Source organism: Mastigoproctus giganteus, chromosome 8, assembly GCF_048544385.1.
Source record: "Mastigoproctus giganteus isolate SK-2022 chromosome 8, ASM4854438v1, whole genome shotgun sequence".
Taxonomy (NCBI): Eukaryota; Metazoa; Arthropoda; class Arachnida; order Uropygi; family Thelyphonidae; genus Mastigoproctus; species Mastigoproctus giganteus.
Window position 1 is genome coordinate 87,912,127 of NC_143582.1, and position 14,756 is coordinate 87,926,882.

At 37.4% G+C, this 14,756-nt stretch overlaps 1 protein-coding gene across 3 annotated transcripts in view; it reads right to left on the reverse strand.

Annotated features, from left to right (window-relative positions):
• The window catches only part of LOC150081700 (uncharacterized), a 222,580-nt gene that overhangs the window by 154,525 nt on the left and 53,299 nt on the right, over positions 1–14,756 (reverse strand). For all 3 annotated transcript variants that reach the window (XM_090378816.1, XM_090378814.1, XM_090378815.1), the window contains exon 3: positions 3,648–3,771. In XM_090378816.1, coding sequence (XP_090234942.1) covers positions 3,648–3,771 — 124 coding nt within the window. The remainder of the gene's footprint in view (positions 1–3,647; positions 3,772–14,756) is intronic.

Here is a 14,756-nt window from a genome sequence, read left to right on the forward strand (position 1 = left end):
GGACCGGTGATTTTTGTGAATGGTTTGTGGCTCGGGACAATTCCTTCCCCCCGGCATCCACAAAACTCGTTTTAAATAAAATAATGACACCGATGGACTGGTTCACTCAAAGCTCAATACAACCACTGGGGGAAATGAATTGGGAAAACGAGTGAGAGGTCAATCCTTGGAGACCAGCATCACTTTAAGCAAGCGATACTTAATTACAAATTATTCTGCTGGAGAAACGGAGAACTACCATATTTCTGTTTCTAAGTCTCATAAAGTTATTTATTTAAATATAAAACTGTATTTGCAATAAAATCTGAATAAAATAAAATAAAAATAATTGAAAAGATGTAAAATACACATATAATCAGAGCTTTCAGGATGGCAGATTCCCATTGTCACCGATACCCTGGAAGGGAATATGCAGAGCTAACTAAGGAGAAGAGGATGCAGGACTCCGAATGCGTACACTGCCGTCACACAAGCAAGATGAACTGAGCATCCATCGCAGCCACGCTGCAATCGGAAATATCACCCCATTAAAGTCGACCATTAAAGTGATTCCAGGTTATACGGGCGGGATGGGCGGACACCCGAGGATTCTTCTCATCTGGGGGTGCCTTTCGATCTGGGATCGACTGTGATTCTTTAAACTTTATTATGGAAAGAACAACCATACAAATCCTTTCACGGCATTGTAATTCAAGGGGGGAGGGGAGTTGTTATTATTATTATTAACATCATTTTATTTTCACATCAGTGGGCACCCCCCGGAACAGCTTGGTTTGGCTAGAAGGGTGTACATTATGCACATTCGAGTTGATTACATTGGTTGGAATTACAAGAAATCAAAACGGATTGAAAATACAAAACAAAATAAAAATAAAATAAAACCAACGGTGAATCCAGGGAAGTCTTCGCAGGGAATTCTTTCCACATAATGTTTATTGTTCATGTTTATAGACTTCTTTCAGAGAGTCCTGTCTATAGCGCTTCGAGCCACAGAAAGATGTGGCATCAATCTCCAGGGAGTTATACATTCCGAACGTATTCGCCGGAAACACTTATCTAAGGTATTGCACGTTTTACAGGGAAGATTGTTGACAAGATTTTGAACTGCACCGGGTTCGTTCTGAGGTTCGAGGGTTTGTCGTCAACTCCCAGATGTCAGGCGAATCCATTTGGTGGCATAGAAGTTGTGCCAAGGTGTGCAGGTTCTTCTCTTTGATGATGGTTTCCCAGGGTTTCATGCCAAGGTTTGCATAACGCACGCTCCTAGAGAAGGTATAAAAAATAATATAAAAAACAAGTTTTTCAAAAATATACCTTAATTCCGATAAAATATAATGTGTGGTCTTTACCATTTTTTAAAATTAGGCATTTTATGTTGCAGGAGTAAAGGCCATACCTTATATTTTATCGGAATTAAGGTATATTTTTAAAAAACTTGTTTTTTATATTATTTTTTATTTTATTATTCTTGTTATTTTTATTATTTTTTATGAATAGAAGTTTTCATACATTTTTTTATAAATAAAGTATGATTACGTCAAAAGAGATTGTTTACAAAATTTCAGCCTTAGTCACTTCTAATAGAAATTAGTCACTTCTCAGTCACTTCTAATAGAAATTAGAAGTGACTGAGAAAGCGATCGGCAGATTTGATAACAGAGCCAGTGACTTTTTTTTTTTTTTTTATTAATCACAAAAAACAGCAAAAAGCCTTACATTTGTGAAAAACAGTTTGAAATACGTATAATAATAACATAAAAATAAAAGTAATACAAATAAACTTCAGTAAAGTTAAAATATAAAGAATTAATACAAAACATGAATGGGTTAAAACAACAGTTTGTGATATTCATTTTTAACACTAGTTTTATTGATAAAAATATCAATTTTATTTTCATTTAACAACGCAACTGTTCTGTTGAAGAATTCAAATTTAAGATGATTTGTCCTAAATTTGGAGATGTGAAATAATTTATGTTCCCTCAAAGGCCTAGGTGGACAATTGAAGTTAATATACGAGAGTAGCAATGGAGCGTCTATTTTGCATTGAACATCGAATATATAAGGAAGCAGTCAAACATATTCCTTCTCACACTTAACATGGGAAGGTTAAAAATTTTACACCAATCTATATATTTAAACATAAAATAGTCGAAATCTGATTTATAAACTAAGAATCTGATGAAAGATTTTTGAACCCTTTCTAGCGTATTAATATCATTTATACCAAAAGTTTTCCACACGTGTTGCGTACTCCAGAATTGGACGAATATATGATGTATAAGCAAGTTTTAGGATATCAGGGCCAATAAAGTCAAAACAAACCCTTTTGATTAAGCCAAGTAATTTAGAGGCTCTGGCAGTTACTTTATTAATATGAATTGTGTAAGATCCATTACTAGTTCTTAAAATTCCTAAATCTTTTATTTCATGAGTTCTATTACTATGCAAAAATTCTAAAGTGTAATTGTAAAAGATGACAAATTGTTTATGAGGATCTGAAATGGTAATGACATGACATTTATCAATATTACCATCTAGTTCATGACTTTTAATCCATTGGTATATTAATTGAATACCTTTTTGCAGCTCCTCACAATCCAAAGACTGATTAAGTTCTTTGTACAATTTCATGTCATCAGCGTAGGTAAGAATACTGAATTTGGCTTTCTGTAGACAAGCAGGTATATCGTTAAGAAAAATACTAAAAAAGTAAAGGACCAAGAGAGGAACCCTGTGGAACACCCCTCTGAATATTAATGAGCTCCGAGTGAATGTCATTATAACAAATAATACTTGTCCGATTGTGAAAATAGTCCTGAAACCAAATAAGAGCAAGTCCTATTACATCCAGATCAGCAAGTTTATTACATAAAATTTTATGGGAAACTGAATCAAAAGCATTTTGAAGATCTATATAAATGTCGTCCAATTGTCTGTTTTTGTCACGGGCTTCCCTAATGTCATGTTCCATTGTAAGTAAGTCTGTGATCGTCGACCTTGCTTCAATAAAACCGTGAGGAGAGAAATGTAATTTATTGTGGAAGAAGGCAATTAGTTGTCTATAAACAATATGTTCCACAATTTTAGTCATTGGACTAGTTTTGTGGATAGGCCTAAAAGAGGCAGGGTTATTCTTATCGCCTTTCTTATATGAGGGACAAATTGTAGTCACCTTGAGGTTGATGGGTAAATGCCCAGTTTTAAATATAGTGTTAATAAAGTGCGGCAGTTGTTTACTTAATACAATATAACAATTTTTCAAAAAACCCATTCGAATATTATCTAGCGTGGTGTTATAGTTGAAAGGGAATTTACTAATAGCTGCAACTAATAAGTCTGGGGTTTTTTCAAAATTACAGAACAGGTCATTTCCCATATCATTCTGAAAATTATTCGTTTCATTGTTTATCTCATTATTTGATGAGTATAGATTTTCAAAGAAATTCATGAATTCTTCCATTGTAGGTAATGATGTATTTTTTTCTATTTTTGATTGCTGTTTATATCTGTTCCAGTGATTCCAAAATAGACTGAGATTGTTTTTTTTAATAGCTGAGGATTCTATTGAAGTTAAATATTTTTTATAAGCAATTACAGTTAAATCTTATCATGTCAATATAAATACTTAAAAAATGAAAATTTACTTTTGAAAGATATTCCTTATCTGATTCTATTCGGGATACTTTGTCGTTTTCATTAGCAGCATAAGCAGATATTAGTGGCGAATCTTCAGAAAAATGCTCGGTATTGCCTTTCTTAGCAGCAGTCCTGAAAAAGAATAACTATGTTTTATATGTTCATTATTTAAAAAAATAAGATTAAAATTTGTTAAAGCTGTTCCCTCCTTTTTCATTGTGTTCCTTTCCCTCTTCATGGGCTCATTTTGATACAACCAACCAACCAACACAAAATCGGTAAATTTTTTAAGCTGGGGAGTTTAGACGTGGATCACCCCTGTGGAAAAACTAGGGGTGATTTTTGCTACAGAGATACCGGGAAATTACTCGGTGGTTACCCCTGTTCGTTGTCTCGAGCAGAAAGACCTATTGAATATATATCGCCGCATAAATTTTAAACTACGTATTTTGCGTTATTCTTAAAAATAAACTATATTACCATATTCTTAAATTTATGAAACAATGTTGATAGAAAGATATGATTTTAATATGGTTGTTCTTGTTTTGGGGACTTTTGGCGTAGCGATTGTTGTGGTCATATGAGCAGTTTAATTATTTATTTATGGTAAATAAATAATTAAATAAATTTAATCATTTATTTACCATAAGTAAATAAATAATTAAATTTTCTGTTTATATTCTGAGATGGCCACATTAGGTCAGAGAAGAGTACAGGATAAAGAACACAAGAACATTATTATGTTTAATGATCACGTGGCCTCGAACGTTTTGGGGAAATGAACACATAACGGTTGTTATACACCGATGTTCAAAGAAAGTGCATCATCCCGTAAAATTGTAATTGTCGTCCGAATAACGTAGGTATATGGCAATATTTCTTACAGATTGCATCAGATAATATTGACACGCGTAGGCGATGACGTAATATTGCAGCAGCTGTTACTTTCAGCTATATAAGCACGCTCTGCAAGAGTTGCAGTCATTCCTTGCTTGTGTCAGGATGGCGAGTTACGTGTAGTTGATGCCACAAAGAAAGAGTGCTATATTGCTTTACGTGAGGAAGGATGTTCTTCACGTCATATTGCTTATAGAGTGTCTTGTAATCAGTCGACAGTGAGTAGATTTCTTTCCAAACTCAAGAATACTGGTTCTGCTGATAGGAAAAAAGGAACCGAACGCAAACGAGTCTCTACACCAAAACAGGACCGACCCCGTTTTGAAGCGCTTATGCCTTAAAAACCGTAAAGCTTATTCATCTGAGCTGAAAAGAGAATGGGAAGAACATATAGGAGTGGCAGCAAGTGCAGTAATAGTTAGAAGACGCCTCTTGAAAAATGGACTTGTAGCCCGTCGTCCTAAGAAGAAGCCCCTCCTCACACAAAAAATGAAAAAAGGCCCGATTAATTTGGTGTAAGGAGTACGTCAGATGAACCCCCGAGCAGTGGAAGTCAGTTATTTTCTCGGATAAGAAATTCAACCTGCATGGCTCTGATGGGAGACAAACGATTCGCCGTAGACGCGGTGAAGAATACCATCCAGACTGTATGGTATCTACAGTGAAATTCCCTACCAGCCAAATGATATGGGAGTGTATTTCGTATCTATGGCGGAGTAGGTCACCTGGAGTTTCCAAAAGATTCCGTAAATGCCAATGAATACCTGGCTATATTGGAAGGCAAACCATTAGAGACCATTTTAACCTGCCAAGTAACTGCATCTTTCAGGACGACTCTGCTCCTTGTCATCGGGCGAAAAGTGTGAGTAGGCACTTCTGTAGTTATTTTAGCTTCATTTCTGCATTAGAGGTTCGACAGTAATGTGTTTACATTTATTACAGGTGAAAAAATGGTTGGAAGAACGGTCCATTACAACTCTTAGCTGGCCAGGAAACAGTCCGGACCTGAATCCTATATAGAACTGTTGGCATCGTCTGGAATCTGCAGTTGCCAGAAAGAAACCAAAGACCCTTCGTGAACTTGAGGAAGCCATAATTGGTATTTGGAACCACGAATTATCAGTTGATTATCTTCAGAAATTGATCTTGTGAATGCCTCGACCGTGTGCTGCTGTCATCATGGCCAGAGGCGGTTCAACTAAATATTACTTTGCACCTGGTGAACTTTTCATTTTGTTTACCATTTAAAATGATAAACTGAAGCAAATTGAGGGCTTCTGATAACATTTCAGCCATAATTGTCGTGTTGACCAAAACTGTTGTATAAAGGTTGCAAATGCTGATTTTGGAATATTTTGAGAGCACCTGTCAAATATTATTAGTTTTGCCTTAACTATATCCCGGAGTATAAACAGAAAATTAATTAATTAATTATTAATAAATATCTTTTGTTTATACATTATTTCTATTTGTGATGCTAGCCATTAATGTAACATCGCGAAAAAGAGTTAGAAATGTGAAATACCTAGGTGATGCACTTTGAACACCAGTGTATGATACACCTTTGATTCACATTCGCTAATAGAGGCCACCCGCCAGCTGATGAGAAGCCAGTAAGCTTCGAAACAGCTGTCCCTGCAGTGTTTCAGATTTTTAAATGCATAGCGGATTCGGTTGTCTAGGTCAGCCTGCATAATTTAAAAAGGTATTAGCAACTTGGGCTGAACCATGGATAATGGTATATGTCTCTAAGTTGGACGTAAGACTGTTAGCTCCACGTTTTTGGCGTTGTTCTCCTGAAGGAGCAGAATAATCCTCGTGATCGAACATACAGTGTAGTAGTGCATACCGTTAGTCTTTTTTGCTATGTTTGTTAACTTTAAAATGTCTACTCTGATATTAGAAAGGGTCACTGAGTTTTTAAATCGCATAATATACAAACTATAATTTTTTAGTGTTTCTCACCAACCATTGAAGTAAAAACGAAAACCAAAATCTTAAAAAGTTTATGTTTAAGTTTACAATATATTTTACAGTAGATCAAACAAAATACGATTATACAAAATGTTACTGATAATAAAATACTGAATTAGGATAAAATAAAACAAATGTAATTTACAGTGAATATACAAATAAAATGAAAATAAAATACTGAATTAAAATGCAATAAAATATACTAGATTAAAAGCGCTAAAATAACTGAAGCTTTCAAAGGCTTCTGCCTTCTTCCTCAACAGAAATTGAGGAAGAAGGCAGAAGCCTTTGAAAGCTTCAGTTATTTTAGCGCTTTTAATCTAGTATATTTTATTGCATTTTAATTCAGTATTTTATTTTCATTTTATTTGTATATTCACTGTAAATTACATTTGTTTTATTTTATCCTAATTCAGTATTTTATTATCAGTAACATTTTGTATAATCGTATTTTGTTTGATCTACTGTAAAATATATTGTAAACTTAAACATAAACTTTTTAAGATTTTGGTTTTCGTTTTTACTTCAATGGTTGGTGAGAAGCACTAAAAAATTATAGTATGAATATACCCAACCCCAGAGGCCTATTTGAAGAATATACAAACTGTTCGTTCTTTTGCAGCAAGGAAGTCTGTCAAATGCCATTCAGCGTCTTTAGGCGGGAACCTCATGAACTTTTGTATACTTTAAAGAGTCCAGGAGTAGTATCATTCTGTGGACTTGACTTTTGTTGGGTCACAGGTAAGTTGATGTTATAATTTCAAAATATATAAGAGCAATACAGCTCAATCCTTCCTACTTTAATATTATTTGAAAAATATAAGATATTTAACTCATACCATTTTATAGGAAGTTCTTCGTCCTGACACTCACATCAAATTAATCAGGATTAATTTTAAGAAACAAATTCCGACATCCCTGACATAAATATAGTTATGTTCCAGTTATATTAAATATAGTTATGTTATATAGTTATGCTCCCGTTATATTAAAGGAGGCAGCAAAGGAAGTAGCAAACCCTTAGCCATAATTATGAGAGCTTCCTTGGACTCACGGGAGGTACCCATGGACTGGAAATATGCAAATGTGACCTCAATCCACAAATGAGGATCAAAGGGAGACACAGGTAATTACAGACCTGTTAGTTTAACTTCTGTTAAAGGAAAATTAATGGAGGCACTGGTTAAAGAAGCTCTGTAGGATCATCTAGACAAGACTTCAGTTAGCTCGGACACAGCATGGTTTTGTTAAGGGAAAGTCTTGCCGGACCAATTTGATTGGATACTATGATGTGGTCACAAAGGAACTGGATGCAGGGAATAACATTGATATCATATACAGTATTCGGATCTTAGAAAGGCTTTTGATACTGTTGCACATGGAAGACTGCTGAACAAATTGGAGCAGTGTGGCATTGGAGGCAGATTGCTGCTATGTATAAAGGGATGGTTGAGTGGGTGAAGACAGAGAGTGGTAATCAATGGACACTGCTCATCGTGGACTAATGTTATTAGTGGAGTCCCTCAGGATTCAGTATTGGGTCCATTGTTGTTTTCTGTATTTATAAATGATATTGATGATGGTATATCAGGCTTAATGTCCAAGTTTGCAGACGATACGAAGGTTGGGAGGGTTGTTAAGGATACTACGCTGCTGCAACATGATCTAGAAAAGTTGAGCAGATGGGCTGAGAGGTGGCAAATGAAGTTTAACATTGACAAATGTAAAGTACTACATATGGGAAGCAGTAATCCCAGAGTGACGTATCAACTCTGTGGTACTATTTTGACAGTGGTAGAGAATGAAAAGGACCTGGGAGTAATTGTGCAGGCAGATATGAAGTTTTCTGAGCAGTGCAGGCGGTCTGCAAGAGTAGCTCATGGTGTCTTGTCAATGATATACAGGAATTTTTCTAGCAGAGATAAGGAGGTGATTATCCCCTTGTATATGGCAATGGTCAGGCCACACCTTGAGTACTGTATATAGGTCTGGAGGCCTCATTTTAAGAAGGATGTAGAGCTGTTGGAACGAGCATAGAGAAGGGCAACAAGATTAGTGAATGGAACAAAGGGTTGCTCTGATGAAGAAATGCTTAAATTTTACAAATTACAGTGTCTGGAGACTATGCGCATGCGAAGTGATCTAATTGAGGTGTATAAAGGCTTGAATGATTTGAGCATGCTCAATGCTGATGGGATTGTTCCTCTTGCTCAGAATAATCACCTGAGAGGGCATAAATTCAAATTGAGGAAAGACAGTTATAGGATAGATGTGCCGAAGTTTGCCTTTAGCCAGCGGGTAGTTGGTTGGTGGAACCGACTTCCATCTTTTGTTGTATAAGTTGATAGCCTAAATAAATTTAAGGCTGAGCTAGACAGGTATTTGGAACGAACGGATGGGTTAAATGGGAGCGGTCTTTTTTCTTTTTTTTTTTTTTTTGGGTGATGCTGCATAAGCTTGCTTTCTTGCATCATATGCCTGTACTAATGCTAATACTAAATAACGAAACAAAATTTGTCTTTTTGCGCTGCAACGGAACACACCAATTGACGCGACGCACTAAAACAAACTAAACATTTGGTCTCTTTTTTTTTTTTTTTTTTTCGAGCGGCGGCCTTGAAGACAGCGGGGATTGCAAGATAATAGGTACACTAATCTCCCAATGACGACTTATAATTCCGCTTGTCGTTTATTTACGACTTGCAAAATATATGTTTATACCTATTCTAGTTATTACTTGAATTTTTTGATTTCGGGTTGATTTTTTTTTTTTTTTTAATTTGGAGTTTTGAAGTGTCCCGGTTAATCCGATCCAGGAGAATCTGCTGTACTTGAATTTTTAAAGAAACACCAAGCATTTTTAATAAGTAAAACACGATCCCCAAATATTAGTACATTTATCAAGCCACTTCGGCTGTCATGCCACAACTGTTGGCCAACGGGAACAAAACGTCCGAAGGAAAGAAACAGACGAATCATCCCGTAGCCTTGTTCAGCAACCCATTCTTATCCCATGCTGACAACAAGAAAAACCAGGGAAATGCCTGTCTTTGTATTCTTTTGCATAAAATGGTCAGACATTTGTTTCCGTTAGTCAGATGCTGTTGTTATTTGGTCTTTAGGAGCATTAGCAACTAAGGCCATATTGCTCCGGGATATGCGGTGGTCATTCCCTGACCTTTCCGCATCCTCCGTATTTGGTGGTGACGGGCTCGAACCCCGGTCTAATCAAGAAGCGTGTGTTACGCACTACTGCTCCTTCCCACCTGGCTACGGAGGCGCCTAGTCAGATGCTGTGGCGTAATCGTAATTAGCTTTTACATGGGCTAGAACCATGGTCAGCGCATACTGCACTTGCATTTTGATCTCTCGGCGACATAATTTTTCCTGACACAGAATTAATACTTACAGGCTTGTATAGTATTAGTATTAGTAATGGCTTATGCTGCACCAGCCAAAAAATAAATTATAAAAATTAATAAGAGAAATGGGAATGGACAACCCAACTCGCTGGCCAAAATAAAACTTCCTGCAATCCATTCTAAACAACTCCCCCCCCCGTAACTTGAAATTATGGCCCCTAGTTATAGAATCAATTATAACCGTGAAAATTTTGTCCTCATTCACTTTGCTTATGCCTCTCAGAGCCTTAAACACCTCAATCAAGTCTCTTCTAAGATGCCTAGTTTCCCAGCTCTGCAACCCACATAGTAGAAGTCTTTCCTCATATGGATGCCCTTTTGCCGATCTCATCAGGCGAGTTACCCGTCTTTGGACCTTTTCAAAAAGAACAATGTCTTTCTTTAGGTGCGGTCTCCATACTTGAACACAGTATTCCAACTGTGGTCTAGCAATAGCCTTGTAGCTTGTTCTGGTTACCCTTCTAGCTATCTTTATGAATAGGAATGATGTTTGCGCCGCTCCAGTATATAAGGACTTTTCTTGCATCCAAAAATGTTCTCATTATATAGTTTTGATCACCTCTTACAACTTCCGTTAATATCTTTTTACCTACATTGCAATAGTGGATCGGGCTTTCACCAGTAAATCGTTGTGAGCTCCACGAAAACGATTAATTTTGGTGATTTTTTTTGGAAGTGGGAAACGTATGGGTGATGTCTTTTTTTTTTTTTTTTTGGCTGATGTATTTACAGGGTACTATATATAAAAAAATGATATTCGTTCATTTCTTACAGTGCACAGTAACGCATTACTCGCTGTGGTCAAGTAATTTTTTTGCATAAGATGGTCAAATTGAAATGAGTTTTGAAGTATTATTTAGTGGCTGCACCTGTGTGACTTCAGTACCCATCGATAGCTCACCACAATTTCAGGCGCCTACGTAGCCAGGTGGGAAGGAGCAGCAGTGCGTAGCACACGCTTCTTAATTAGACCGGGGTTCGAATCCGTCGCCACCAAATACGGAGGATGCGGAAAGGTCAGGGACTGACCACCGCATATCCCCGGAACAATATGGCCTTAGTTGCCAATGCTCCTAAAAATCAAATAGCAACAACCACAATTTCAGAAAAAAAAAAACTGTAATCGGTAATTTGACAAATTCATATACTACACTGGTGTGTAAAACTTAAGAATCAACACTATTTCTAAAGGTTACAACCATAAAATGAAACGAAACAGCCTGTGGCGATTTGCATAACTGTGGCCGTTCAGTAGAACGCTGGTGCACGTGCAAAAATTTGAATCGTGATGATAGGGCTCACATAAACAGATAAAAACAGTAGTTACGTGCAAATTACTGAATGGTGAGCACGATTGTTACAGACGTTCGATTGGTTTCATGCAGTGCTACAGACAACGAAATGGCCAATAAACATCGGGATGACTTTACCCGGGGTCGAATAATTGGGAAGCTCAAGGAAGGTCGAGGAGTGTGCCTGCAGAGTTCAGTATCGCCCATAGCATCGTCTCACGTGCGTGGTCGGCCTTCAGAACGAGAGGTACAACTGTTCGAAGGACCAGTGGTGGTTGTCCACGAAAAACAACGCCCAATGATGACCGCTATATACTTTGCAATGGATCCTACAGGCCAAGAGGGTCTGTAGGATCCATTGCAAACAAGCTGCACAGAACGCAGGATATCGTGGTTTACTGTGGCCAGGCGACTCTACAAAGGTGGACTGATTGCCCGACGGCCAACACGCTGTATCCCTTTAACACCTGCCCATCGGAAACACCGTTTACAGTGGTGCATCGAACACAAGGACTCGACAGCAGCGCAATGGTGTAAGGTACTCGTTACTGATGAGAGTAGATTCAGTCTCAGCAGCGATTCTGAACGTCAGCTAATCTGGCGAGAGGTTGGCACACGGTATCACCCCACAAACATCACTGAAAGGGATCGATATGGCAGTCGAGGTGTTCTCGTCTGGGGAGGCGTTATCTCGGATTAACGTACACAACTCCAGATCCTGGAAGGCGGTACTGTAACCGGTGCACGCTATTGTACTGAGGTAATCCTTCCCCATATGCGTCTGTTCTGAGGTGCCACTGGTCCCGAGTTCGTGTTTATGGATGATAAGGCCACACCCCATCGCACTGCAGCTGTTGATATGCTTTTAGAAAGTGAGGACATTGTTCGTATGGATTGGTCTGCCCGTTCTACCGATCTAAATCCCCATCGAACACACATGGAACGCTCTGGGGAGACGCCTAGCTGCACGTCCACACCCACCAGAAAATGTTCACCCTCTAAAGATGGCACTGACAGAGGAATGGACGATGTTACCGCAAGAACTTATCAACAACATTGTTTTAAGTATGGACAGGCAGTGCAAAGCCAGCATCGACATTAGAGGTGACCATATCTCCTACTAAGGACCACCTCTTCCCTTTGTTCCATCTTTGGCAGTGATGCATCTGTATCATGGCAGCCAGTGCTATGTTGCTCTTTTTGAATAAAGTCCCTCTGTACCGTTTTGTTTCCGTTGTTGTGTCGTTGTTTTCTTCGTCATTTCTGTACCTCACGAGGTTCCTTTGGTATGCTTTTCCCATATCCAGGCCACCCTATAAGAAGCTACATGTGAAATCCTGAGTGGTCCTTAAGTTTTGCGCACCAGTGTATATACTATATTCATGTACTATACAGGGTCATCAAAAAAGGTGTCCGTGATTTCCTTTTTAATTATTTTCGGAAATATTTGATCGATTACTATGATCGTAGCAGCAAACAATGTGGTAACTCACTTTTTTTTTTTGTTTTTTTGACACCTCAACAATGACTTTGGCTCATCGTGAGTGTGCGCAGAATGACTCCTATGCGTACCGCCTCAGTGAGTGCGTTAGTAAGATGGCCACCGTGCAACAGAAAGTGCAGTTTGTGTTGTGGTACGCTGAATTTAAATCTGTCATAACGGTGCAACGTCAATTCAGTGTACCACAATACACACTGCTCTTTCTGTTGCACAGCCATTTTACTGACACTGACTGAGGCGGTGCGCGTAGGAGTCATTCTGTGCACACTCAAGGCGCAGCCAAGGTCATTGTACGATCTACGATCACAGCAATCAATCAAATATTTTTGAAGATAATTAAAAGGGAAATCACGGACACCTTTTTCGATGACCCTGTTCTATAAGAAGGTATATAATTGTATATTGTATGTAAGAATTTATATAAATAAGAATGTAGGTTTCGTTATGTAAGCTGCATGTAAGTACGTTGAGGTAATTATAAATTTAGTAAGACCTCGTTGAAGGTTTCTGAATTCATTTTTACCTCTCTGTTATTTTTATACTTGCTAAAAGATAGTTATCTACAGGCTATAAATGAATGTTGATGTTTATTGACATTTAACTGTAGATGAGCACATAGTTATTTCAACGATCAGGTTAAACTAAGCAAAATAACGACTGATGCATAATAAAAATGATTATGAAATTCCCCCATGTCTTACGTCTCTATGAAGCCAGTGCTGAAGCAACGCATTCAAAGCAATTAGACATGGTCATGCCAGTGGATTTATGAACTTAGCCAAGGTCAGCTTAATTATTCAAGGAAGCATATGCTACTGTAACATATCAGAAAAGAAAGTACAAAAGCCACATACAGATGACAAATAGCGTGTGGTGTGCATAATTTCTAATAGCAAATACTGCACTATGGCCTGTACTAATCTGGGATATTATCTGAAACTGAATTTAACGACGCCCCACCCCCCATTTTCCACAATCAGTACATTCTCTATGTACTGATTTGGAAAATGTATTAACATTTTATTGCAATATATTTATCTGTACATAAAGATATTGTTGATATTTAATCTCCAATATTATTACCGTTTACAAGAAGTCTTTTTTTTTTTTTTTTTTTTGATTTGGTAGTTGTTGGCGCATTGGCTTCTGTGGCCATATTGCACCTCCCAAGGTTTTTGCAGTACTTTGATCCAAGCCCGAGGCGGGAATCGAACCCGCGACCTTTGGGTTGCCGGGCTTAACTTTACGGCTGATGGTAGTAAATAAATAAATAAATAAATAAATCTTTATTGTGAAGTAGATTTACAGCACAATATCCCATCACGGCGACGAGCGCCAGGGGTTCACATATAGATAACATAAGTACAAATTCAAATGGCTACAAAATATAATACTAATAATAATACTAATAATAATAGTACTCTTTAAAAAACGATTTCTACAGATGTAGGTCCTCAATAAATGAAGGCAGTGCTGCTGTGGTTTACAGGTGTTTACGCGATCACCAAAAAATCTTTGGGCTAGGTGTATATACACTATACAGTACTGAGATTTGTTTAGCGTAAACTGCATATTGTTTGTTTGTTCGGGGATTTATTAGGCGCATCGGCATCTGTGGCCATAGTGCGCCATATCCCACAGCTCTTTGTATGCCAAGAGTGAAGATGATATTGATCAATGTATGGAGATTTGCGAGTGATTTCAAAGGCAGGTGCTGATTGAGTGATTGTATTGTATGTATATGTGCGTCGATGAGAATTTACAATACGGAAATTTATTTGTATATAGTACGGTATATCGTATAGTAGAGTACGTATAAATAACAAATAGTAAACTTACTTCTATATAGTGTAGTAAATACGGAAACTTATTTGTATATAGTGTAGTGTACAGTGTATCTTAAAGAAATTTTATAATTCTCTTTTGGCAGTTTTCATCAGCTTGTTTGATTTCATGCATCTGGTTAAAGACGGCGATAATTTATGGCCGAAGCAGAATGAAATGGAGTTGAACTTTTTATGAAATAATATC